This window comes from Dicentrarchus labrax, unplaced genomic scaffold (genome assembly GCF_905237075.1).
Source record: "Dicentrarchus labrax unplaced genomic scaffold, dlabrax2021, whole genome shotgun sequence".
NCBI lineage: Eukaryota > Metazoa > Chordata > Actinopteri > Moronidae > Dicentrarchus > Dicentrarchus labrax.
The window spans coordinates 27,956,582-27,981,735 of NW_026136715.1; the positions used below are offsets into that span (position 1 = coordinate 27,956,582).

General features: G+C 40.6%; 4 protein-coding genes and 1 long non-coding RNA gene across 6 annotated transcripts; 2 read left to right on the top strand and 3 right to left on the bottom strand.

Moving 5' to 3' along the window:
* Positions 1-253: 253 nt before the first annotated feature.
* Positions 254-5,691, top strand: tmed4 (transmembrane p24 trafficking protein 4). Its single transcript, XM_051426095.1, has 5 exons — positions 254-465; positions 1,505-1,605; positions 1,698-1,823; positions 2,189-2,335; positions 2,448-5,691. Exons 1-5 carry the CDS (start codon positions 333-335, stop codon positions 2,595-2,597), a joined length of 657 nt encoding a protein of 218 aa, XP_051282055.1. The 5' UTR covers positions 254-332; the 3' UTR covers positions 2,598-5,691.
* Positions 5,692-6,164: 473 nt separating this feature from the next.
* On the bottom strand, positions 6,165-12,231 carry plpbp (pyridoxal phosphate binding protein). Its single transcript, XM_051426088.1, has 8 exons — positions 12,072-12,231; positions 11,310-11,417; positions 11,163-11,198; positions 10,999-11,074; positions 10,052-10,192; positions 9,815-9,957; positions 9,214-9,312; positions 6,165-7,819 (listed from the first exon to the last, which is right to left on the bottom strand). The coding sequence occupies exons 1-8, from the start codon at positions 12,159-12,161 to the stop codon at positions 7,628-7,630; spliced, it is 885 nt and encodes a 294-aa protein (XP_051282048.1). The 5' UTR covers positions 12,162-12,231; the 3' UTR covers positions 6,165-7,627.
* Positions 12,167-15,037, top strand: LOC127377850 (uncharacterized). Its single transcript, XR_007887779.1, has 4 exons — positions 12,167-12,304; positions 13,644-13,692; positions 13,766-13,828; positions 13,926-15,037. It is a non-coding gene; the product is annotated as an uncharacterized LOC127377850 (long non-coding RNA).
* Positions 15,038-15,906: 869 nt separating this feature from the next.
* Positions 15,907-18,546, bottom strand: snrpg (small nuclear ribonucleoprotein polypeptide G). The gene is made up of 4 exons (XM_051426112.1): positions 18,300-18,546; positions 18,116-18,138; positions 17,385-17,509; positions 15,907-16,166 (listed from the first exon to the last, which is right to left on the bottom strand). Exons 1-4 carry the CDS (start codon positions 18,329-18,331, stop codon positions 16,116-16,118), a joined length of 231 nt encoding a protein of 76 aa, XP_051282072.1. The 5' UTR covers positions 18,332-18,546; the 3' UTR covers positions 15,907-16,115.
* Positions 18,547-19,969: 1,423 nt separating this feature from the next.
* si:ch211-148l7.4 (uncharacterized protein LOC563603 homolog) lies at positions 19,970-24,803 on the bottom strand. Of its 2 annotated transcripts, none has more exons than XM_051426047.1 (2): positions 24,601-24,803; positions 19,970-23,525 (listed from the first exon to the last, which is right to left on the bottom strand). In XM_051426047.1, exon 2 carries the CDS (start codon positions 23,503-23,505, stop codon positions 21,910-21,912), a length of 1,596 nt encoding a protein of 531 aa, XP_051282007.1. In that variant the 5' UTR covers positions 23,506-23,525; positions 24,601-24,803; the 3' UTR covers positions 19,970-21,909. The 2 variants fall into 2 exon arrangements, with proteins under 2 accessions (XP_051282007.1, XP_051282006.1); XM_051426046.1 differs by having other exon boundaries at positions 19,970-23,528.
* Between the last annotated feature and the right edge of the window lie 351 nt (positions 24,804-25,154).

Below are 25,154 nucleotides of genomic sequence, written 5' to 3' on the forward strand. Positions count from 1 at the left end.
TCCTTCTGCTTCATAAGAAAGAGCTATGGAATATTGAATCATCCATCTTTGCTCACTAACTTACATCTCTTACCCTCAGGAATGCATACTGTGCATAATTTATTTTTAAAATACAAAAATGCGAAATGATCGGTAATCTTGTGGGTTGGGAATAACTCCATACCGTGCACCGCTAGTTTTCAGGCTGGAAGTGAGTCCTGCCTGAGAGGCTGAACTCAGGGCACAATTGAGCCCCTCCCTCAGGAAATCCCCCGTCCTTCTTCCGCAGTAGCTGCTGCCGCATCACAGCTTCTTCTGCTGATGTGCGCAAAGTGCCAGAAGCTAACGTTACGATGCTCTCTACCCCCGCTGGAGTTCTCCTACTATTAGCTTGGATTCATCCAAGTTACGCACTGTACTTCCACATAGGAGAGACAGAGAAAAAATGCTTCATTGAAGAAATCCCAGACGAGACCATGGTTATTGGTAAGCTAAGCTGCTGTGGGCTCTTGAGCTTGCCGTAGCTAAGTAGCAGTGCCCGCTAACAGCTGGCTGCAGCTAAGATGCTGAATGTGGCACTAGTAGCGACAAAAAGAGCCGACAGTTGGAAGAAAACGGCAGTATTTAGACTGCTTACAAACAGTTACTGTTTTCTGTAGCTTTCTGTAGCTGCTGGTTAGCCTTTTGCATATATTCTGTCATTGAGCGATAGCATTACAGCTGAGTTCATGTTTCATACTCAGAATGATGACTGTAATATATGAAACAGTTGGACTTGTGTCATCGTATATTTAAGAGAGAGTGTTTCCTTGTAAATGACCTCTCCTTCACGACAGCTGCTGGCGATGGTAGGTATCAGGAACTGGGAGCTTTAAAAGCTGTATATAAGCAGAGTTTTCTACCTGGAAGCAAAGGGGACGCGAGTGATATGTGTACATCCATTTAATACCATAATATTGTGATGATGAGTGACAGTTCCCAATACAAAGCTTACACCTACCATCAGTCATATAGCAATCTGTGCACCGGCCACATTGCACATCCTGTTTATTGTCTGCACAATACAGTAAATCTAAATTACTGTGCTCTTATATTTATATTATGTTTCAACATTTATGCTATATTAACTTACATATTTATATGTATTTATACATGTAAATACGTGGGATAAACAGAAAATATCCAGAGGTCAACTAGAATTCCTAGGATGATGCCAACAGTTTCACTCATTGGATCACCTCCATTGTTTGTATGCTGTGGAACTGGAGATCTGAGTGCAGTGATGGGGCTGCATTGAGTGCCATTGGTGCCCAAATCTATTCCCTCGGACTGCCAAACTTAAAGGTCCAGTGTGTTACATTTAGGAGGATCTATTGGCAGAAATTGAATATACCTAACTATGTTTTCATTAGTGTCATTATAATTTAATTCTATTACTGTTACTGGTGCGGCAGTCCCACAGAGATCCTCTTCTCTGAATGATGACCTGATGGAATGTGTCTATGTTGCTCTGCCTGTCTGACAGGAAAGTACAGGACTCAGCTGTGGGACAAGCAGACCAGTTCCTTCCTCCCATCCACCCCGGGCCTTGGGATGCATGTGGAGATCAAGGATCCGGATACAAAGGTAAGGGCAGAGGAGGTGGTATTATAAAGCACACCTGCACACACACGTGAATATAGAATCTAAAGAAGATTTTTGTCTTTTTACTCCCTCAGATTATCCTTTCTCGTCAGTATGGCTCAGACGGACGCTTTACCTTCACCTCCCACACTCCTGGAGAACATCAGATCTGTTTGCACTCCAACTCCACCAAGATGGCTCTCTTTGCAGGAGGGAAACTGGTATGACCAGTTATTTTCCCTTCACACTAAAGATACTTACTAATGACATTGACTTTCATTTCAATGTATTGATGCTAGGACCATGACAAACCCTGTATGTTTATTAGTACAAACTGAGGGCTGTTTCATAAAGCAGGATTACCCATTAATCTTTTGGTTACTCTTTTGTTACAGGGTTATGTCACACGGTGCTGTCTTCACATGTCTGTTTTCTTTCTTGTGATCTGTTCTTAAACTAGACTCGATAAACTCTGATCATATTCACTTCAAATTTGCTTCATGAAACTGCTTAATCCCGGTTCAGGTTTTTCACAGTAAGTCTTTAAACTCGTGATTTCAATCTGTCCGTGCTCCCAATGTTGCAGAGAGTGCATCTGGATATTCAGGTCGGAGAACATACCAACAACTACCCTGAAATTGCAGCTAAGGACAAACTGACTGAGCTGCAGCTGCGAGTCCGACAGCTGCTGGACCAAGTCGAACAGATCCAGAAGGAGCAGAACTACCAGAGGGTCAGTAAAAAAAAAATACACCAAGCCATGTTTGAGATGACAGGATTACTCCCAACTGTTAGATACCGTTACACCTCTCTAAAGACTTGACTGTGTATCGTGTCTTCTGCAGTATCGCGAGGAGCGCTTTCGCATGACGAGCGAGAGCACCAACCAGCGAGTCCTCTGGTGGTCCATTGCTCAGACGCTTATCCTCATCATCACCGGCATCTGGCAGATGAAACATCTCAAAAGCTTCTTTGAGGCCAAGAAACTGGTGTAATGTCTTTCTGGGCACCATTAGGAAGCAACACAAGCTGACAGACTTGCCTGAGCAGAATGGAGAGATGGCCACCCACACCCAGGAGGAGACAAGTGGTCTTAATATCAGCCCTAAACGGTACGAGGCAGTTATCAATCCCGGGCAACGTGTTTTCCTTGTAAATGTTTTAGGCTATTGTTATTTTTCCGTTAGCAACACTACAGTAGCAAAACACTTCAATTACCTTTTCTTGCTGTGTTGTTTCTTGACAACACTGAACTTGTCAATTTTCTATCTTCCTGCGCAAGAAGAAGCAGAGACAACATCAGTGAACTGAGACTGTTTCTTATGGTTATACAGGAGCGAATGGCCACTGCAATAGATATATAAGAATGAGAATGTTAAAGCTGTTACGAGTAATAACCGAGTAGTTTACTGATTTTACATAGGCCATTATTTGTCATTGTTAGTGTTGCACATTTTATTTCCAGGTTTTGTATCTTCTAACCATATGCTTTCAGCTGTGTCACACAAATATTATCCCCTAGCCTTGATTCCTTACATATCCATCTGATCATGTTCTATTCGAACTAATTTAAATTTAGCATTTATAAGCCATATATAAGCCCTTAATAAATGGTTTCTAACACACTAATATAGTTGTAAGCAGCACCGAGGACATTTTAACGTGGTTATTAATGTCTTTGTAAACAATTATAACCTCCCATGAAGCATTCATAATAAAGCTGCAATGATTAATCAGTTAGTTGTCAACTATTAAATTAATCACCAGCTATTTTTTTTACAATAGATTAAAGCTGCAGTAGGTAACTTTTATAAAAATAAGTTTTTGTAATTTTTGCTGAAACTTTCACTATATCCTGACAGTAGAACATGAGACAGATAATCTGGGAAAAAATCAGGTTCTTCTGGCTCCTCCTAGTGCTCCTGATGGTATTGGCAAGAATCCACCGGGCCTGAATGAAAACAACCAGTCGGAGCCAGAAAGATGGGTGACTGTTGAGTGTCATTCCCAGGCTGTCATATACAGACATATCATAAAGTACTACTACCAAAACACAGTAAAAATTTTAGCAAATATGACAAAAAGTTATTTTTATAAAAGTTACCTACTGCAGCTTTAATTGTTTTGACATCTGAGGACGTCACTCTGGGCTTTGGAAAACACTGACATTTTATTTTAGCATTTTATGGACCAAATTACTAATTGATTGATTGAGAAAATAATCGACAGATTAACTGAAAATGAAAGTAATGGTTATTTGCAACCCCACTTGAATAAACAGTTTATTAATCATTAATAACAGGTGTAAAACTGTTATTAAAGACATATTGAGATTCAAGATTCATTCTTGATTTCAGATACAGTAGCTCTCTAATTCTCAGCTCAAGGTCCATCCACTAATTTTCTTCCCAAGCTTTCAGGCTCATCTTCCTTAGCTAATGGAGTTTGCTCAATTGTGATGGATGGTAAAAGAATATTTGCTCAATAAAGCCAATAAATATATACAGTTAATATAATCAATCTACAATAGACAGAGGTCCTATTTCATATTTGTATAATACTGTCATTACTGTTTATAAGGCAATTACAGATACTGTATAGGAGTTGACAAATGCATTAATAAACACATAAAACTGTCCTTATAACTTTATACAACCACATTTTAAAGGATCAGTGTTAAGGATTTTGTGGCATCTAGCGTAGAGTTGCAGATTGTAACTGTCTCGGATCACCCTCCCCTTCCAAGTGTGAAGGAGAAACTACAGCGGTCACGAAGTGCGCAAAAATGCCATGCCATGGTGGCCTTTATAAAACAAAAAGGACCCGCACCCTCTGTAGATAAAAACAGCTCAGTCTAAAGTAACAAAAACTGATTCTTATATTCAGGTGATTATACACTAATGAAAACATACCTATGAATATTATATTACATTTTCTGACAATAGATCTTTCTAAATGTTACACTCTACGCTTTTAAGTGTTTATATATTGCTTATGAATGTGAAATGGAAGGTTAAAATGAAGTGTTCCCATCCTGCTGACTGTATATAGTTTCTAGCCAGAGTCCAGTTTCCTGTACATTTGACCAATGCTAGGTCTGTAGATACAGTTTGTGATACTCGTCTGTTAATAACAGGATTCTACTGTATGTTGTAAATAACAGGTATAGCTTAGTGACTGTCCTGTCCATTTTCTAATGCCTTTTACACTGATTGAATACTATTCAAGTCTTTAAGTCCTTCAGTTGTGTCACCAGGTTTTTTTTCTTTTGTTCCATCAGTGTCATAGAACTTATTTATTGATTGGTCGTAGCCTGTGTTTTATTGCCGAGATTAAGCCAAATCTGCTCTGTCATTTCATGATTTCTATCCTGGGTTCTACTTATCAACCCCATTTTAATACTTTTGCTAATTCTGTTAATTGAAGTTCTCATCATTATAAGGTAGAGCCCGACTGATATATCGGTCGGCAGATATTATCAACCAATATTGACTTGTCACAGATATATCGGTATGGTATCGGTGTAAGTGTCCTCCAATGTGCACCGATATTTTCTGAATATAACGCAGAAAAATATAATTGTGGTAATATATTTGTCACTGAAAAGTTTAACCAGCAGAGTGCGCTGTGAGTTAAAATACTGTGGCAAACGGCTCGGAGTGAGAAGAAAAAGCTTCTACCTTTCTATTAAATTATTCAACTTGTTAAAGAATATTTAACTTAAATATTCTTAACATAAATTTATTTGTTTAACAAAACAGCTCTCTGAGTACCTTTTGCAGAGTCATATTGAAAACACATAGAAAAGGTCTATTTTCAAGCTCAAACATGTACTTCATCGACCGCCATATCGGTAGTCAATGAATTTTTCCCCTCAAAGACTAATATTGTCCGGGCTCTATTATAAGGGAATACAGTGAATCAGTAGGTTAATATAGCTATTTTTTACTTCCATAGTTTGAGTCCAGCATATCTGGGTGTTGAATTCCTTTTACAGTTGTTAAATTATCACTCTAAAAATATAATTTTTTTTTACTGTGGTCCAGATGTTACCTCCGTGTGCTTAATAAAGAAACTCTGGTAAAACTCCGTCTGTCTCATATTATTTGTGCCACTTTGCCCAGCTAGAAGAAATACACAGCAAATGGCAGATATTTTCAACAAGAAAATTTATTGCTTGGCTTGCCCCAGAGCCAGATTCCAAACCAAACAATGCTGAAACGCCCCGTTAAAACAGCAACCACACGTCTAAACCACAAGTTTTTCAATCTTTTTTTTTTTTTTCATCACCGACAATGAAAGCACTTTTCATGGAGACAGAAAAAACACACTGACCTTGTGACATCTTTGAAGAAACCACTGCAACACTACGATTAGCTGCAGTGTGAAAATCTACTGGAAAACTAAAATCACCACTTTGCATAGATTCACTCCCTTTCATCTCCGACAAGACACAAGTTACACAGAAACAAAACACTCTTGGATTTGTTAATATCAAGAATAGAGATTTTGACACGTTTGGCACACCATACGAAACAATATCAAACACACAATACTATGTCTCATTATAAAGGGATAAATGATTTATTAAATCAAGTCTTTGTTTCATCTGTACAACAAAAACAGTACATCGCACTGTGTGGACTTCCGATCTGTGGGACACTGTACACAGTCGAACACATTTCAGCACTGTCACATGTCGGGTTGGAAAGGTAGAAAATATCACAACAAATCCAAACGAATCCTTGTTATCTCGGGTGAATCATTTTCCATATGTCACCGTGTTTTCAGTAGTTGTACATTTGTCTATTATCCAGTAATTTTGTATAGTCCAGATGACGTACCAAATTTTAGGTGATATGTTCCTTTTTTCATACAAGGATTAAACTTGGCACACAATCTTTGGCTTTTACTTTCTGCCATAACCAAATTAAGTATTTTGCATCATAAACCCTGAACCAATCATTGTAACACAGAAAAGGTGAAGTCTATGTCTGTTTTTATGTTCAAAGAAAAAACTGTTCTGGGACTAGTAAATGTTAAATTTAGTGACACAGAAGAAAATCATTGTACCTACCTAGAAACTTAGACTAGACTATAATATCTCTATGACTATAATGTCTGTTGCATGCATGTGTTGTTTCAAAAAGTAGGTAACTTTTATAAAAATAACTTTTTGTCATATTTTCTGAAATGTTCTATATTTGCTGCTTTGGGACCCTGGGAATGGGACTCAACTATCAACTATCTTCGAGTTTCGAACCCAAATCATCTTTATATCTTTCTTGGCTCTGATTGGTTGTTTTTGTTCGGTGGATTCTTACAAATACCATTAGGAGCACTAAGAGGAGCCAGAGGAACCTGATTTTTCTCATGTACTACTGTCAGGATATAGTGAAAGTTTCAGCAAATATGACACTTATTTTTATAAAAGGTTAACTACTGCAGCTTTAATCCTCATTACAATATTTAATATGACCTTAAAGGGGACCTATTATGCTTTCCCATGTTATAATGTCAGATGTTCATATTAAACATGGTCACTTATTGTGTGTTATCATCTCTGGTTCCGGAGATATGATGCAAAATACAGCGATTATGGTGGAAAGTAAAATGGCCCCATGGTGGCCATCACTGTGATTGCTCCATTTCTGAACACGTATCAGACCTCAAACTGTACAGTTTCGTGTTATTGTGACAAAGTGAACCTTATTTTCACCTATCACCTGGACTAGCAGGAGAGATTTCCATGAGAAGGAAGTCAGAGCACTAAAGGTTAGTAACACACTACTTTTAAAAAACGGTAGAACTAGTTCTGTACCACTTTTGAATGCTTAAAAGAGCAAGAAGGGCACACAAAAAAGTGAACAAGATTAAGCAAATACACTTTAAAATTATGCAAGAACTTTTGCAATCCTAGCTCCACATGGCTTTGTGGAAATTATCTGCTTCACTTTGCAGGTGAAGAGTGTTTTTCTTTTTCGTTTTTCTTAAAGGTATTTCAGAGGAGGAAGAAGCTCTTCTTCTAATGTCCAGACACGGTGAGGTGCTGCATCTTCTTGGCAGCCTCTTCTGACACCATCTTGGCGGATTTCTCCGGGCTAGGAGCTGGGCTGGGAGCTGGGCTGGGTTGTGGAGTGTTGGCTGCACTGTTGGGATACTCCCTGTTGCCAAATATAATGCTACCCACTCGCACGTTGGTGGCGCCCACCTCAATCTTCATGGGAGCACACAGAAAAAATAGCAAGAGTCTGAATGAGAACGATATGCTAACTTATATGCATCAATCCTTTCGTTATGGAATCAAATAATAGTTGTAATAATGAGACTCGATTTAACCTACTGAAACACCACTGCATTTACAGCATCAAAATATTTTACTTTGCAAACTATCCTGATTTTTCAGTACTAGACTGTTTTCTGTCTGTCTCATCTCTATCAATAGACCTTTTTCACAGCAGCCATTTTTACATTAAACCTTAATTAGCATCATTGGAAACACCTGTTTACCCTACTATTTCATGTCAAAATGGCTGCTGTGAAAAAGGTCTGTAAAGGCAGAACATCAAAAAAACGAAACTTCATTTTAAATGTACAGAAAGTAATTTCTGCCACTAGGGGGTCTCTCAAATCAAAACAATAACAAAAGACAAAGTCTGATGACATGGTAAAGTAGTGTGGAATCATGGGAATTGTTGTCTGAACCATCTATGCTGTCACTGCAGTCAGCTTCTCCCGGTTAGGATTCCTTCAGTGTTCATGGTTCAGGAGGTTTCTACCAGGAGCCCAGTTATCCACAGAGGACTCCTCCTCTCCAAAACAAACAGGCCCGCTGATTAAAACCACTAAAAACACTGAATAAAGCAGTTCCACCTTAAAAATAACTGTTTCTCCCACACTGTTGGGCAGACAAAGGACGTCCTGGAGGGGCTGCGAGCCGAGCTGCTGCTAACGTTAGCTCAGCTTGTTTCTCTGATAACTTAAGATCCAGACGTCCGATGACTAAAATCCTTCATCCGGTTCAAATCTAGAGTTGAAAGGCACCAAGATCTAAACAGTGGATGGTAACAATGTGGCTTCAGACTGGATAAACAGTCAATGTATGACAGCTTCTGGCAGACAACCACAACGCTGACGCAGGCACAAAGGGGATATAACGCCATCGACAGGCGACCACTAAAACGCAGCGTTACCTGAATAAAATGAGTTTTAACATTGTTGGAGACATTTGGGATGATGGAACTACACAACTCAACTACATACAGAACATAGAGCTAGAGTTTATAGACACTTCAATACAGAAATGTTACAGATTACAGCTTTGAGGTTTATTCTAGGGTTCACAAATTCAGATGTGTCAGTGTGAAATATTCTAAAAGCTATATCCATTACTCAAAATAATGAATTTGAATGAATAAACTGAATTTAAGCAATCTGAATAAGGGTTTCTTTTTAAATACCTGACACTTGAATCCGACAATAAAAATATAAACAAATAAAAATCATGTTTTTGATATTGCCTAACAGGAATTCCAGAGAGGGGAATTCAGTCCAGCTTCCATATTTGTACTTATGAAGAGTTTATGAATGCTGATAGACAGTGATACTCACCGCGTGTTCAAAGTCTGTGGACATACCCATGCTGAGCTCTACCTCCTCCAGAGGCAGCTTCAGACTGTCACACACCTCCTGCCTCCGACTCAGCAGCATCTACAAGAGGGACACGGTGAGATTACAGCCTGACGATGCTAGAGCTTTCAGCCAGAATCTGATGGCAATTTTTTTTTTAAACACAAACACAGAACATAAAGAGCAATCTTGATATGAATCCCTGAGCTTTGTATTTAATGACAAAAGATGGAAAGACGCTTTGGGTTTGGTTGTTCTGAAGATGATTGCTGAGTCTGTATTTTAAGACCTGGGAATGACATAACAATCACCCATCTCTCTCAGCTCTGATTGGTTGTTTTCATTCAGGCCTGGTGGATTCTTGCAAATACCATTAGGAGCACTAGGAGGAGCCAGAGGAACCTGATTTCTTCACAGATTATCTGTCTCATGTTCTACTGTCAGGATATTGTGAAAGTTTCAACAAATATGACAAAAACGTATTTTATGAAAATGACCTATAGCAGCTTGAAGACTCTGCGGACATGCAATACAGTTCAAACACAAAATTCAAAACACATTACTCTCAAACCTTTTTTCATACCTGAAAGTCCGGGTTGGGGCCCAGGGTGAGGTCGTAGCCGTAGCGCCCGATGGTCATGAGTCCTGAGAAGTCCAGGGCGGAGCACTGGGACACAATGTGTTTCACTGTGTTCACAGTCTCCTCAGGGGGCAGCCCATGCTTACCTACAACAAACATTTGACATCCTGTTTGTAAACAACTGACTTTGTGTGCAAACAGGACGTGCACAAATCGAGAACAGAAAAAAGTGACACCGACTCTGTTCTCCGCTGGTGTTGATCTGCACCATGACCTTTAACCTGTGGGTGCTGGCTCCCCTGATGCGCTGCCACGAGCTATTGACCTTGTCAGCCAGTTTTACCGAGTCAACCGTCTCCACGAGGAACAGGTTCTTCACGCCTGGGGACAGAAAGACAAGACTCGGTAGAAGGTTGTTGTTTTTAAAGCTGCAGTAGGTAACTTTTTTATCATATTTGTATGTCATTGTACCTACCAAGAAACTTAGACTAGACTATAATATCTCTATGACTATAATGTCTGTTGCATGCATGTGTTGTTTCAAAAAGTAGGTAACTTTTATAAAAATAACTTTTTGTCATATTTTCCGAAATGTTCTATATTTGCTGCTTTGGGACCCTGGGAATGGGACTCAACTATCAACTATCTTCGAGTTTCGAACCCAAATCGTCTTTATATCTTTCTTGGCTCTGATTGGTTGTTTTTGTTTGGTGGATTCTTGTAAATACTATTAGGAGCACTAAGAGGAGCCAGAGGAACCAGTTTGTTTCACAGATTATCTGTCTCATGTACTACTGTCAGGATATAGTGAAAGTTTCAGTGAATATGACAAAAATGTATTTTTATAAAAGTTACCTACTGCAGCTTTAATCCTCAGTACAATATTTAATATGACCTTAAAGGGGACCTATTATGCTTTCCCATGTTATAATGTCAGATGTTCATATTAAACATGGTCTAAATGTCAGATAATGAGGTAAGTGTATGTTAAAGTAGTAAAACACATCATTGTATCATTGTAATCATATTTGCTGAAACTTTCACTATACCCTGACAGTAGAACGTCTGTGATAAAAATCAGGTTCCTCTGGCTCTTCCTAGCACTCCTAATGGCAAAGTTATTTTTTTAAACGTAACCTACTGCAGCTTTAAACGCAGCTTGAGCAGGAGGACTGACAATCACTCACCCAAAAGTTTGTTGACGCTATTCTTCTGTAGGTGGCCGATAAAGTGCCACTTGATTTCTGGACATGAGCCTAAGATCTGGATGAGGAGTAAAAAAAAAAAAAAACACTGTAAAAATGTGTCACAGAGTGGAGTGGGATGAAAATCAAGCTATAAATAAACCTACCAGAGGATCTGAAGCTTTGTCCACCAGTTCATTAACCTGGCGTGGAGATAAAGGACAAGGTCAATCTCTAAGCTATTTCCTCTCACAGTTTTATGTTTATGCAGCCACACTTTGGAAAGTGTGGCCTGTGCAGTGTTCTATACTCACATAATTTTCTCCAAAGTTGCGCTGCCCCTGTCTGTAGGCCTCCACAACCATTTCTGGGGGTTTTGTCTTGCTGACAGCAACGAGGCGGGGCGGCACAGCTGGCAGCGTCTGAGGAAGGACAAAATAGGCTCATTCTTCATCTGTATCAGTGAATACATCAGGAGGAGCTCAGTGTGCGCTGCAGCGAGGTGGCCGAGCTCTTCAGGCTCTAGGTGAACAGTGACTCAGCCCTGTCAGCATCCTGCACTACAGTGTGGATTGTTTCTGTGTCCAGATGCTGCTACACATCAGCTCTACTAAGGATTTCGATTGGAAGTCACAAGCTGCTGAGAGACATCTGGATGACATTGGAAAGATGCTGTGTATTCCTACATGCTTTGACCTAGATGACCTAATAGGCGAGCACTTCATGGAAATGACATCTTCACTAGTGGACATCTTTCACTCAAGCTGTAGTGTGAGGAGAGGTTGAGCAAAAGCGTGTAAATGAATACAAACATGGCGAATAGCAGTAATAAAATCAGGCATCATGCAGACTCTCTGTAAGCTCGCACTCATATTCTGCTGCCACTATAATAAGACCATGCATGGTGTTATGAAAGTGCTGCCACAAGCCCCACCGCCTGCTCTCCCATCCAAAGGTTGAGGTGTTGGGCAGCCTTACATAACGAGTCGTGCTGCCGCAGCACGACATTTTCGGAGCCCGAGAGTGGAGCGCCGGCAGCGGTGCTCCTGAGCAGGAGACCCCCGGGCTGCAGTTACCTTGGGCCGCCGTGCCGCCGCCTGGTTCACCCGCTCCACTACCGACCGTACCGCCTTCCCAACCTCCTCCGACATTGCTACTTTCCACATACCGTCAAACGGCTACGACACACCGCGTAAAGGAACGTGTTCGCGATGACGACAATCGGCTTTCAAAATAAAAGTCCAACTGCGGAGGAGGAAGTGCGTCCTTCAGATTAGCGCCCCCTATTGTCTCCGCTTCAGCATTCCAGGTTTATAAATGTTTTTTTCTGTTTACGAGGTGTATTGCACAAAACCAAGATATGGGATTAACCCGGGATATGTTGGTTATCCTGGCTGAATTTAGCCTCAAGTCGGTTGCATGAAAGCAGGTTAAACTTATCCCGGCCAAGTTACTATGGTGATTTATTTATTAATGTGTTTTACAGCATGTCCATGGTCTTTCTTTAAAATATTACATATATATTGTCATTTCTCATTTCATTTAAATCTGTTGGCTGTTTGTAATTGCAACAGTCTTTCTATATTGATTCAAGTGGTAGTATTATTACTCAGGACAAGTGTTATATTGTTATGCTAATGAAGACTGCTTGTCAGATTGCATAAATATTTGTTTATTGCAGTAATTGAGATTACAAAACACAGCTGATGAAGTTGCAAAGGTGTTTTCAATGAAATCTGTGACAAGGGCAATAGTACATAGTGTTTTTTATTATTTCCCTACTCTTACTGTTTATTTATACTGTTTTCTCTCTATCCATTTTACTGCTGTTACATTGGAATTTCCCCATTGTGGGACAAATAAAGGAATATCTTTCTATCTATCTACCTACCTACCTACCTATCTACCCCTATCTATCTATCTATCTATCTATCCAACTCCCATTCACCTGTTCCCTCTTCATAATGGCTTGCCCTTTTTTGGAGGATGTGCTGGATGAGGAAGCCCTAATCCTCAGACGAGCATTTAGTCCTGAAAGAGTCTTCTGGGACAGGTCAGACCCATTGGCCGTTGGTATGGCCAGACAAGTTTGTTCTTTATGAATTGTTTGCACTTAATCATACTCTACATTTAAGTAACATGCACCTCTACTTGCCACATTTAAAGCAAAGTGTACAACAGTTGATTAGTGGACTTAAAATAACTCCTTTAGTCCTTTAATTGGAGCCTATGACAGTTCCAGTGGAGCACTGTTTATTATTGTACAGTTTTGGACTACTTAAGCATTAAGCCGGTCCGTTATTGTCTGCCAGGCTTTCTCTCTTTCTTTAATTATGGCATTGGTATTTGCCTTTTTTTTCTTATATCTTTCACCTCTTCATAGAACTCCATCAGGAGCTGTTTTTCAGCGGCCGTGAAATATGAAGCGCGACTCTTATTCATGTTCCCATCAATGATTCTGTGAGCGATCGCGAGGTCTAGTTCAGTATGCCGTGAACACGCACTTATCCCGACTATCTACACCTGGCTTAACATAGCCGCGCCTTTTCATCCATCCAAAAAAAAAAAATAATAAAAAAATAAATATTAAATTAGGTGGGGCACTTTTCTGGGTAATCATCAGCTGTCTAATCTTCATCTTCCACCAGTTACTGATGGTGTAATCTGTCTCGTGGAGCCTTCTTCCTCCATGCTGTTGTAAGTACTCTTAATATTCCACAGATTTGTCATAATGGGTAGAATATAACACAATCATTCTGTTTCATTACAGGAGGATGATGAAGACACCTTATCAGCTGCCACAGAGAGGGAAGATGTAGAGAGGCCTGTTGAGGTTTACACCTTTTTATTTAATTTTTTTATAAATAACTTTGGTTTCAGTTAATAGTGTTGTTCCACAATACAACTTGCAACTTCGTTCTCTCTAACAGAGAGAACAATGCTGGAAATTACAATGAAGAAGGTCCATGAACGTGTCTAACAGCTCTTCCATCTCGTGCATCAGCAGGGGGGTCAGGATTATTATCTGGATCATTGGGGGAAAGAGTAGGACATTGTTCTCCTCTAATAGTGGCAATGTTGCCCTTTCTAGGGTGACCCTGAGCCTACAAAGGCACTGGAACCGGGCCCCACTCTGGCTCGTGTCCTGCAGTGAGCCAAGTTGTGTTGGAATGTTCTGCAGCCCCATACCAACAGACTGCTCTGCACTGTGTGTTCGGACCCCTTTCTATCAGAACCAGCATTAACTGTTTCAGCAGTTTGAGCTACAGTAGCTCTTCTGTTGGATCGGACCACACGGGCCAGCCTTCACTCCCCACGTGCATCAATGAGCCTTGGCCCCCCCCATGACCCTGTCTCCGGTTCTTTTCCTTCCTTGGAGCACTTTTGATAGGTACTGACCACTGCAGACCAGGAACACCCCACAAGAGCTGATCAACTGTACAGTGAACCCAATAACTGCAGGAAGTTTGTGTAAACTAAGTGACTTGGATGAAGAAGAAGATTATTTCCTGTGAATATTGATCAAAGATGAGTTTTCCTGATATTTTAGGAACTTTTTATACAATTCTGTCTGTATTGTGTATTTTTTACATGACTTTTCAACAATCATACAGACTTAATAGTTGTTTTGGACAGATTTAGTGTTTCCTTCTCATTGTTGTTTAGCAGAGGTTTAACAGGCTGTTTAACAGAGGTCGTCCACTACTCCTTAGTGATGGCAGTTCGACACTGAAGCTTCGATACGTGCTTCAAACCCTGAACTACAATTCCATAAAACCACAGCTTCAAAGCTTGCTTTGGTGCAAAAAAAATCATGTGAGGTGGCCGTCAAAAGCAGCAACTGCTTCATTGCCTGAATGAATCGCCTGATTGGACCGCTGGCACTGCCTTGTCTCAATTCTGACAGGTGACAGGTTGAGACAGTTTTGAATTTGAGCGCCTTTAACACTTTATAACCGCAAATGTGAAGAAATTGTGAGCAAGAAAAGAAACCGGCTCAACCCAAAAACTGTTGTGAATAAATGATGTACCATAATAAAAACCTTTGAGTGTTTGCCATAGTTACACAAGCACACCCAACCTATGCCATATTTCTAAGCATTCTCTCCTCAGTAACGCAATACACACATTCATCAACTTTATTTGTAAATAGAACATGATGTAGATAAGAATTTTCAAAGCAAAGATACTTTAAATCCAAGGGTGATCAAAGCAAAGATGCTTCAGTACAAGGTGTTTTCTATGAAGTTTCTCCAACACTGCTTATTAAGGTGTGTGTGTGAGAGAGAGAGAGAGAGAGAGAGAGAGAGAGAGAGAGAGAGAGAGAGAGAGAGAGAGAGAGAGCGCATGAGCATGAATGCCTGTATGTAATTAAAAGCCTCCTGTCCACCAACCAGCCTAATTTGACTGCAGCCTTGCACTTTGCCAGGAGAGGTCACTGTAACTGAAGCTTGGAGTAATGAACCCATTTTCGAAACAATTGGCTCAAGTGGTTCAGTGCTTCATAAAAGCTTCATTTACCCATCACTACTACTCCTTACTATATAAAAAATGTCTACAATATTTAATGTTTTGTTAAGATAGCTGAACTATTAAAAAGCAAAATTAGTGTTTAAAGGACAAGGGATTTAAATTGCAAAAACCGCTTCACTGAGTTTAGTTTTACTCTTTACTCATTTTAATGTGTTGTCTATAAACAGGTATGTATATATATATATATATATATAGGATATGATTGAATTTTACATCAACAATATATATAAGCACACACAAATGCATCAGAGAACTTTACATATCAGCTGATTCTCAATCACCTGCAGGACTCCGGTTCTTGAGCATACTCATGGGAATTTATGTTTTTAAATTGTAGTGGTAATGCACTGAACATAAACTGAATGCACAAACACAAAATACAAAGAGAAACAGATTTATTAACATCACAATTCAAAACATATCCAAACAAAACATCCCTGTCAATGGAAATCTGATGGCAACAGAAGACGACGTGTTACAATTCAAAGAAGCACAACTGCTTTTCTGCTTTGAAACTGAACTAAAAAGGGATAACAGAATGTAAAAAGGTGTGGATCATTCTCTTTTCCGCCTGCAGCCTTCTCCTCTCATACTCGCTCCAAGGCCTCCAACATGATGATGCTGTTTCCCCTGATGACCTGTGAGAAATGAGAAATGGTGATGAGATTTCAAATTAGTCAGAATAGATCTTTCCAATAGCATCTTTCCAGAATAGTGCATTATCCCCAGATTTGTCTGGTATGAGCATGCATAGCAGGCATATTAAACAGTGGGGTGGCCTTAAGAGAATTTTTCACTTTGCAAATACTTGGACCAGTCACAACCACAGGTGGAACTAAGAACATTCTCACTGAAACAAGTTGCCTTCACTTTTAATGAATTTTGCAATTATCACTCCAATTTTATTGCAAAAAATGCAACATAGATCAACAATCCCCCAAAAAGTCCATGAAATCCTGGAGGGACTGACTGTCCATACAGGTCACAGAATAGCTCGCATTTACTTTACAAAGATTTTTTTCCCTACACACTAAATGTTAACTTTAGATTTTTTATTTATTTATCATGTGTATTTTATGGTTCTAAACTTTATCTGAAAGATATTGGTATGTTAAGATGATTAACTGCATGTTTTTTTATAAACAGATATGACATTATCCACCATTGGTAATAGAAAGCCTTATTTCTTCTCTAAAGACAGAAGTTCTTGTGCTATTCTTTGTGCATGCACGCAACCTGCATAACTAGAGTAATTGTGTTCTGGGTAGAGCTGCAACGATTAGTTGATTAATTAATTAGCTGTCAACTATTACATTAATCACAAAGAAAAAATGTCCAAACTCTCTAAAAATTACTGTGCCTGAACGCATCCTCTATAGACAGACAGGTAGTGTGGTAGAAGCCTGCTCCTAACACTAGTCCTCCTACATTGGGCATGTACACGTGCTATAAGTCAAAATGTCTGTGAAAGACACAGTCACAGAAATCAATGCCAGAAAAACTCACTAGAACACCAACAATGGATTAATCTGTGGTTGAAAATGGCCCCAGAGAAAAACTAGTTCACTACTCCCTATATGACAGTAAACCGTTGAAGCTATAGTGAGCATCAAAAGGATTTCTGACTGAACCTCCACATAGATAGGAGCGTACATGCTTTGGACCTCTCTCTATCATTCCGTTGTGAGAATTCTTGAGGGCACAACAAAGAGCATAACTGTCAAACTAAGCAATCAGAACATCAAACAAGAAAAAAAGCCCAATGAAGTAAACAGGGAGTAGTTTCAGACACAGCCCTGTTCTTTTCATGGATTTGCTGACAACAGAATCAGAGCAAGGCCAGCCGAGGTACTCACCACCATGCCAATGTTGTTCTGTTGTCCTCCTGGGCCCATCTCCAGAGAGTCGTCCACCACCAGGTTCATAAAGGGGTCAAACCCTCGCAGGATGCCCTGCACGTGTCTGCCTCCATTCAACTTCACTAAAGGACAACCAGACAAATAAACAAAATGAGTCAGGTTTAATCACGGTTCCTTTTCACTTCAAAGAGTCCATAGTATGAGGCAGCGGGGAGTGTCCTAGCAGCATCAGTTTGGTCATTTCCTCTCTTTAGGTTGTAGCTTACAGTTTTCTATAAATTGCAAACACTAATTTCTGTTTCCATCTTTATGCTGGAGAGCATCACACTACTGATAGCTCAATCAACTATCTTCAAGCCTCCAACACAAAGTGTCTTTCTATCTCTCTTAGCTCTGATTGGTTGGTTTCATTCAGGCCCGGTGGATTCTTGTAAATACCATCAGGAGCACCAGGAGGAGCCAGAGGAAGCAGATTGTTTCACAGATTATCTGTCTCATGTTCTAATGTCAGGATATAGTGAAAGTTTCAGTGAATATGAGAAATGATTTGAATAAATGTTACCAAGAGCAGCTTTAAGATTCACACTTATATTGCTTCAGTGGAACATTAAGAGGATATGGAACTAGTGTTTTCACATTACCAACAACACCGAAATCAGACATATGAAACGGGTTCATGTGTGCTTTAATCGGACTGTGTTTGAAGATCAGCTTTTAACTGTACTCACATGAAAGCTTCTTGTCCATGAACCTGAAAGAAGAAAAATAGCATTAGCTTAACAAAGTACTACATGCTAGCTAATGTTAGCTCCGTTTCCAATGACTACAACGATGTAGCAGGGTTACATTTACAGTACAAACCATGTTCAGACGACAGAGAACATGTTTATTTAAAAGGTATCCGCAACTTACTTCTTCAGCTCGGGTGGGTGCGCCTTGCTCATTTTGTCTTTATCTTCTAAACGCCGACAAAGTCCCTCGTTCGATATTCGTTTCACAAACCCGCGGAAGGAAAACGTGCACCGAGGGACCGGAAGTTAACCATAGAACTTCCTTTACTGTTGCGTGTAGCCTGCCGCCATGAGGCCAGGATGAGGCAGCGTTAATAATAAGGTGAGCAAAAGTAAGTCAAACTAGAAGATATTATCTTCATAGCTAATTTTCATTAATTCGGACAGGTCGGACTCGAACCCACTGCACCCAGCAGGGGCCCGGCCTTGGTACACAGGGTGCTGGCTCCACCAGGTGAGCTACCAGGGGCCCAGCATGTTTTTTCAGGCTGCCACAGGTTTCAGTGTATTTCATTAAAGGTCCAGTGTGTAACATTTAGGAGGATCTATTGTCAGAAATGGAATATAATCTTTATAGGTATGTTTTCATTACTGTATAATCACCACAATATAAGAATTGTTGTGATTTTGTTACCTTAGAATGATCTGTTTTTATCTACAGAGAGAGGAGGTCCTCTTCTGGTGGAGTCCACCAAGACCCTACAGCAGCCCAGGGACAAACCAAACACTGGCTGTAGATAGGGCCACTAGTGTGTTGATACTCCGATTTACCCAGCTCTCTTCTTCCTGTAGCTGTTTGCGGAAGAGCTTCTATTTTAATACAAACCAATGAGATTTGATGAGAGGCTCTCACTTAGAAACACCCTTTTTTTGCAACATAGAGTGGGACAGGCAGATCTAAAGGGGCAGTGGCAAAATAAAAAAAAATTTTTGTTAAACAAAAAACCCAGAGAAAAGTGTACGGGTAACGCTGTGTTTCCTATTTGCCTCTAGTCGCTGGAATTTCCGGGTATCCAGTTTACGTCAGAGTGAGGAAGGAAGTCAGCACACAACTAAACATAACGTCACTGCCTCATCTGTGAAGGGGAGTCACACCAGACAGATGTTCAGATCAGTAGTGGTGGTTGTTTAACAATGAAGACAGCAAGTCCCATGATGCCATGCTACTTCACATCATCAAACTACATTTGTTGTTGTTGTTGTTGTTGTTGTGATGATGTGAGACCACCTAGCAACACAAACGTTTAAGTTCAGTGAAAAGACCTATTTGGAAAGATTTGTGTAGATTAGGAAATAAAACAATGTATGTATTTGTAATGCCACCTTAAGATATCTCTATCCAGTGCTTCACTAATGTGTCACAATAATGTTTTTGAGTTCAAATATCTTCATTTGTGGGCTTTTCCAAGAAAATATTGATGTTGTTTGTGATTAAATCAACAAAGTCTCCCTGCCAGCCTCTGGACACCTCATGAATATTTCTCTAGTTCAGCACCTGGTGGTTCATTATATTTTATATGTGCTTCTCTCCAACCAAAAACAGTCATATTTTGCTGTAAATATGGAGGGTTGATGTTGTATTACCACTTCTCCACTAGCCAGTCATCATTTCTCCTCTGCTGTAGAATATGCTGAGTTGTAAATGTTGCAAATGTAGCATCCAAACAAATATAAACAGTGCAATAAAGTGTGCAGAAGGGAACACTTTGCAGAGAAAGAAACTATCCAGTTGACCAGTATGAAAAACCTGACTGTATTCACAAGATCATTAAAAAGACAAGAGACAAAACATCATCATGAGAATTAAGTTTTATTATGTTATCTATAAAGAGCCATATACTAATTTACAAAAGACCTCGAAAAAGTGGAAGCTTCAAAACCTATTAAATAATGTTCTACATTTTCACAGTAGCTGAAAATCCTTTAGAAAAAAAGAAAAGAAGTCCTGTTGATTCTAGTTCCTTCACCAAAGCGTACTTCTCAAGCATCACAGACATACAACAAGAAGTGCCGCTATCAGTCTGTTTGCATAGCTAGTTAATATCACCCGAGAACATGCCAGCTACAAAGACAGGCCACAACCAAAGGCATTGTATTGGGGTTAACTATACATGACAGCCATTGAAATCTATAGATTATGGCAATAACAACTACCACATGTTAGAACCTTGAAACAGCACATAAAAACACTCATGTTCACATTTCACACTTTGTGATTTCATTCATACCTTGGGACAGCACTTGAGACTCTGCAGTCATGATCAAGTGTAAATACCCAGGTTCAACACAAGACAGAGACAATCCAGAAAGTGACACACCAGACTTCCCACCAATCTATCTCTAATTACTGCCAATTTTTTAAGAGAAAAAAATAATTAAAATACAGCAGAATCTGACCTTAATTAGCTAAAGCACTCCAGATGTCTGGTGTAAAAATAGACTAACAAGATGTCTCTGGCAGTGCTTTGGCGAGAACGTATCATGGTTGTGCAGATGGCCTCAATTCCCAAAAATCACCAAGACGACCTCAGTCCCACTGTTAGGAGTACGGGCACGTCTCAACTTTGACATGTTTTTGGGAAGCACGGTCAACTGTATTAAGTAGTGGCATGACAGTAATGGCAAACTATCAAAGAAGCACACTGGTGTTTTTGCATGTTTTTTCAGGCTGCCACAGGTTTCAGTGTATTTCATTAAAGGTCCAGTGTGTAACATTTAGGAGGATCTATTGTCAGAAATGGAATATAATCTTTATAGGTATGTTTTCATTACTGTATAATCACCACAATATAAGAATTGTTGTGATTTTGTTACCTTAGAATGATCTGTTTTTATCTACAGAGAGAGGAGGTCCTCTTCTGGTGGAGTCCACCAAGACCCTACAGCAGCCCAGGGACAAACCAAACACTGGCTGTAGATAGGGCCACTAGTGTGTTGATACTCCGATTTATCTTACAGCTGTCTGCTAAACATACATGTGATCCTCTTGCAGTGGCCACATTTACTTTTTGTCTTGTTTGATTTTTACGACAACATAGCTTGTTAGTGCAATGCTGCTCTGTAAGTGACTCAGAGATGGTGGAACATTCCATAGACACATGAACACACTAAAATGTTCATTTTTTAAACGTATTAAAAAGTTCCTATTGCTGCAGATCGCCACATGCGAAAATCTGCCCTATCTACAGCCAGTGTTTGCTTTGTTCTTTCCGGGCAACTGACATGGCTCATTCTAAGGTAACTGAAATGCAACACTTCTTATTTTCAGGCAGTTATATACTGATGAAAACATACTTATGAATATTATATTCCATTTCTGACAATAGATCCTCCTAAATGTTACACACTGGACCTTTAAAATTCAGCATTAAATGTTAACTAACTCTCACAAATCAATTTACATACTGCAATGAAAAAGAAACATATGGCTGCTAGAATGTAGAAAACATTTGAAAATGTGTGGTATGCTTTAGAAAATGGTTGGCAGTGAAGTATGTATGATTTAGAGTAAAAGCAATAATTAAAACATGCAAAAACCCCAGTATGGTCCTTTAACAATCCATTCTCTTTCACCCTTGATATGTTGGTATGGATAACATTTAACCAACAGCGTGGGTTTAAAAATATGTTCAGGATGCTCAATCAATGAACTGGTTTATCAACATCATTTGTCTCTGCTCTCTAACCCTTCAAGGCAAAAAGGCAATCGTCGATGACATTCAAACTGAATCTCAGGCTTTGTTGGCCTGATGTGTGTAGCCCTCTGTGATGCTGTCCTCCTCCACCCGGACTCGCAGGTGCTCTTGACAGTGTTCTAGGAAAGAGTCTAGTGCTGAGAAGCCCTGCTGGCAGGGCACGCAGTGGTACAGCCTGTGTCTCTTTGATCCCGGCCACTTACAGGTGTCCATCTCGTTGGTGCACACGCTGCACTGTCTCCTCTTCACCGACGACTGATGGAGCTCTACGTGCTCCCTTAGCTGTGACTGCAGAGAGAAAACCTCTGCACAGGAGGGGCATGGGAACTCTCTCTCAACCTCCTCCTCCTCCTCCTCCTCCTTCACTTCAGGCACTTCTCTGCATCCCCCTGGTTCAGTCCTTTTGTTCTCTACTCTGGCCACTTTCCTGGGCCTCCCTGGACCAGCCCTAACAGTCTTGTTACCTGCTAGACTGGTTCTTTCTTTATTTGGTCTATTTTCTGATAACTTGGAGTCTTTGGTGGTGCACCCTTCAGACTGGCTTTTGCCTTTGATTGTGGTAAAGCCAGAGGCTGTGTGCTGTCTGTAATGTGCCCTAAGTGACAAATGATGGACGAAGATTTTACCGCAGATCTGACATGGATACGCACCTCCCCTCCTGCGCTTGCTGATGACTGGCCTTGGCTCTCTCCGGATGTTTTTCTCTCTGCTGTGCTTCTCCTTTCTGTGCAGGTACAGCTTAGAGGTGCTCCTGAAAACCATGTCGCAAGAGCGGCAGTTCAGAAGCTTCGTTTTGGATTTTGGCCTTTGTATTGCATCTCCATTCACCTTGGTATTCCCTCCTTTCCATGCTTCTCCACCAGTGCCTTCTCCTTTGGTCTTTTGCCCCTGTGGAGCTATCCGCTGCTCCTCTGCATGGCTGGTCTGTTTGTGGCGCTGCAGTCCAGCCTCTGTGCGGAAGCTTCGCGAACAGAACTGGCACATATTGACAGCTCCCCTGCTGGACTCCGAATCGGAGTGGGTAGAGTCTCCCTCAGAAACCGGTGGAGAATCATCTGGAAGGCTGCTGGCATCAGCCATATCTGACGGGGACGGTGGTTCGCTGCAACCAGCCTGCTGATGATGCAGCAGAGCCTGCTTCTGGCTAAAACCCCTCCCACACGGGGCACATGCATAAGGGCTACTGTCCAAGGGGTGAGGCTGCCGGTGAGGGGACTTGTCCTGCGGCCTGCCGGGATCCGTGGTGTGAGTTGAACACGCAGGACATGGAGAACCAAGCCGTGATTCTCCGTAACAAAGCTCACACAGGGAGGGATCACGATCACACTTGTGTAGCTGTAAGGACGACCTCAGGGAGAACTCCTGCCCACAAGAGGGACACCGATGAGGCTTGGGTAATGTGTGCTTCAGTTCCTGGTGGTGCAACAGATCTGTTGCATAAGGGAAGCCCTTACCACATTCTTGACAAACGTATGTGGGCAGGTGGGATGCCTGCTGCCTCTGGTTTCGTGTGTGCTGTTTGGTCTCAGCCCGTGCGATGAAACTGGCCAGCTTGGACAGAGTGTCTGCTGCTGTCCCGGATCGGCTGAATGACTCTGGGGCCCTCGTGGTGCTCCAGCTGACTCCATCCATCCTCTTTCACCAAGCTTCTCCTGCTTTAATTGAGATGATAGACAGATAGAAGGAGTGATTTATTCATCCCAGAGGAAATGTAGGCATCTAGTAGCTCATACACGACAGATACAAAATAAAACAATACACATAGGAACGTAGGGCTGTATGATATGGTAAAAAAAAAAAAAAAAAATCACATCGCGATTTATACTGCCAGATATTGTTATATGATTCATGATGAGTAGGAGTGATAATTTTTGCATCACAATTTTTCACTTAACTGAAACCCCCCCCAAAAACCAAACTTAAAATCATGATGATGTGACATTGTCTGTAACAACACACGTTTTATTACATCTGTAGGTCAGAGCATCTCTGCAGAGCTACAGTACTTCATTATAATGCTGTTTGGTCACATTTGACCTTTATCAAAACATTTCAGCTTCTGTAATTTAGAAATTGCACTTGGCCATATTGCAATTTCGATAATATTTCAATTAATTGTGTAGCACAAAAAAGAACACAGAAGTGAAGTGATGATCTGACCACCAGAACTGGAACACAGAGCTGACACTGTAACAGAGTATGTGCTGCTGCAAATGTGAAGTGATTAACAGGGCAGGTATTGCTAACAGAGCCAGCCCAGCACATGTACACGGAGGGATAATATTTAGTAAGGAGAAGTTAGAACTTGGAAACCACACAAATGCATGAGGCAAAATTAAAGCCTACGGCATTCAGCAGTGTTCTGTTAAAACGCACTGAAGCTGAACGGCACACATCTGCTATCAAGTCAACAGCTAACTATCGTTAGTCAAGTTTCGAGAGCAAAAGGGGAAACGTGCCTTCTTTTTAGCCTCTTCCTCTATCTTGCTAACGTTGTCGATAACCGCTCGCTAGGCTTAATTTTACACAAACACGTTAACTCTGTTAAATAATAACCGGGCAGCAAGAGGTCCATTTAGTGACAAATAAATGCTACAATAACACTGCAGCAACATTAGCTACCAACGCTGCTGCGCGACCACAGGCTAGCTTCGTGTCTGCTAACGTTAGCTCGCTGCTAGGTGCGCTAACGTTTTAGAAAGGCATTTTGCATTGAGAGCAGCTCACCTCGGCGCTCAGACGGACGCGGTGCGACGCTATATTCCCAGCTGCCTACACTCACACAGTGTGGTCCGTTAGCACTTTGCTTCGCTAACGAAAACCACACTGGCATGGCTGCAAAAAGTGAAACCTAAGTTTATGAGGGAGGGTTAACTTCTCTGAGCTCTCCGCATCACGTCCGGAACGTCACATCGCCACTTCAAAACAGCCTCAGAGCTCCGACGTTCAACGGGACGTTCAACGGGACGTTCTAACGTTACGTGTAGGGCGGCCTATTAGTGCCATAAACATACCTTGTTACCATGCATAACGTTACAATCATAAGTTAATATATTCTTGTTATACTCTTAACCATACATGTGGAAATTATCTTTGCCAATAATATGTTGTCACGTTAATGTGTATTTTCAGAAACTTATAATATGAAGTGTTAATTGACAGATTAATATATTTTGTTAGAATTTTAACATTAATTTCTAATATGTTGCATTCATCTTAGTGTATTTTCAGACATTAAAGTATAAAAAAGTAAAAACTTTTAAAATATTAAAATAATAGAT

Excerpts from the sequence above, each read along its gene's own strand:
- si:ch211-148l7.4 (XM_051426047.1), bottom strand. The coding sequence starts at position 23,505 with ATGGATGGAGTCAGCTGGAGCACCACGAGGGCCCCAGAGTCATTCAGC.
- plpbp (XM_051426088.1), bottom strand. The coding sequence starts at position 12,161 with ATGTGGAAAGTAGCAATGTCGGAGGAGGTTGGGAAGGCGGTACGGTCG. Across the intron at positions 9,958-10,051 it reads CAACACCAGCGGAGAACAGA|GTAAGCATGGGCTGCCCCCT; the intron begins GTCGGTGTCACT and ends TGTTTGTTGTAG. Across the intron at positions 9,313-9,814 it reads GCCCCAACCCGGACTTTCAG|ATGCTGCTGAGTCGGAGGCA; the intron begins GTATGAAAAAAG and ends TCCCTCTTGTAG.
- tmed4 (XM_051426095.1), top strand. The coding sequence starts at position 333 with ATGCTCTCTACCCCCGCTGGAGTTCTCCTACTATTAGCTTGGATTCAT. Across the intron at positions 466-1,504 it reads AGACGAGACCATGGTTATTG|GAAAGTACAGGACTCAGCTG; the intron begins GTAAGCTAAGCT and ends CCTGTCTGACAG. Across the intron at positions 2,336-2,447 it reads AGGAGCAGAACTACCAGAGG|TATCGCGAGGAGCGCTTTCG; the intron begins GTCAGTAAAAAA and ends TGTCTTCTGCAG.
- snrpg (XM_051426112.1), bottom strand. The coding sequence starts at position 18,331 with ATGAGCAAGGCGCACCCACCCGAGCTGAAGAA. Across the intron at positions 18,139-18,299 it reads CACCCACCCGAGCTGAAGAA|GTTCATGGACAAGAAGCTTT; the intron begins GTAAGTTGCGGA and ends TTCTTCTTTCAG. Across the intron at positions 17,510-18,115 it reads CATGGACAAGAAGCTTTCAT|TGAAGTTGAATGGAGGCAGA; the intron begins GTGAGTACAGTT and ends GTTGTCCTTTAG.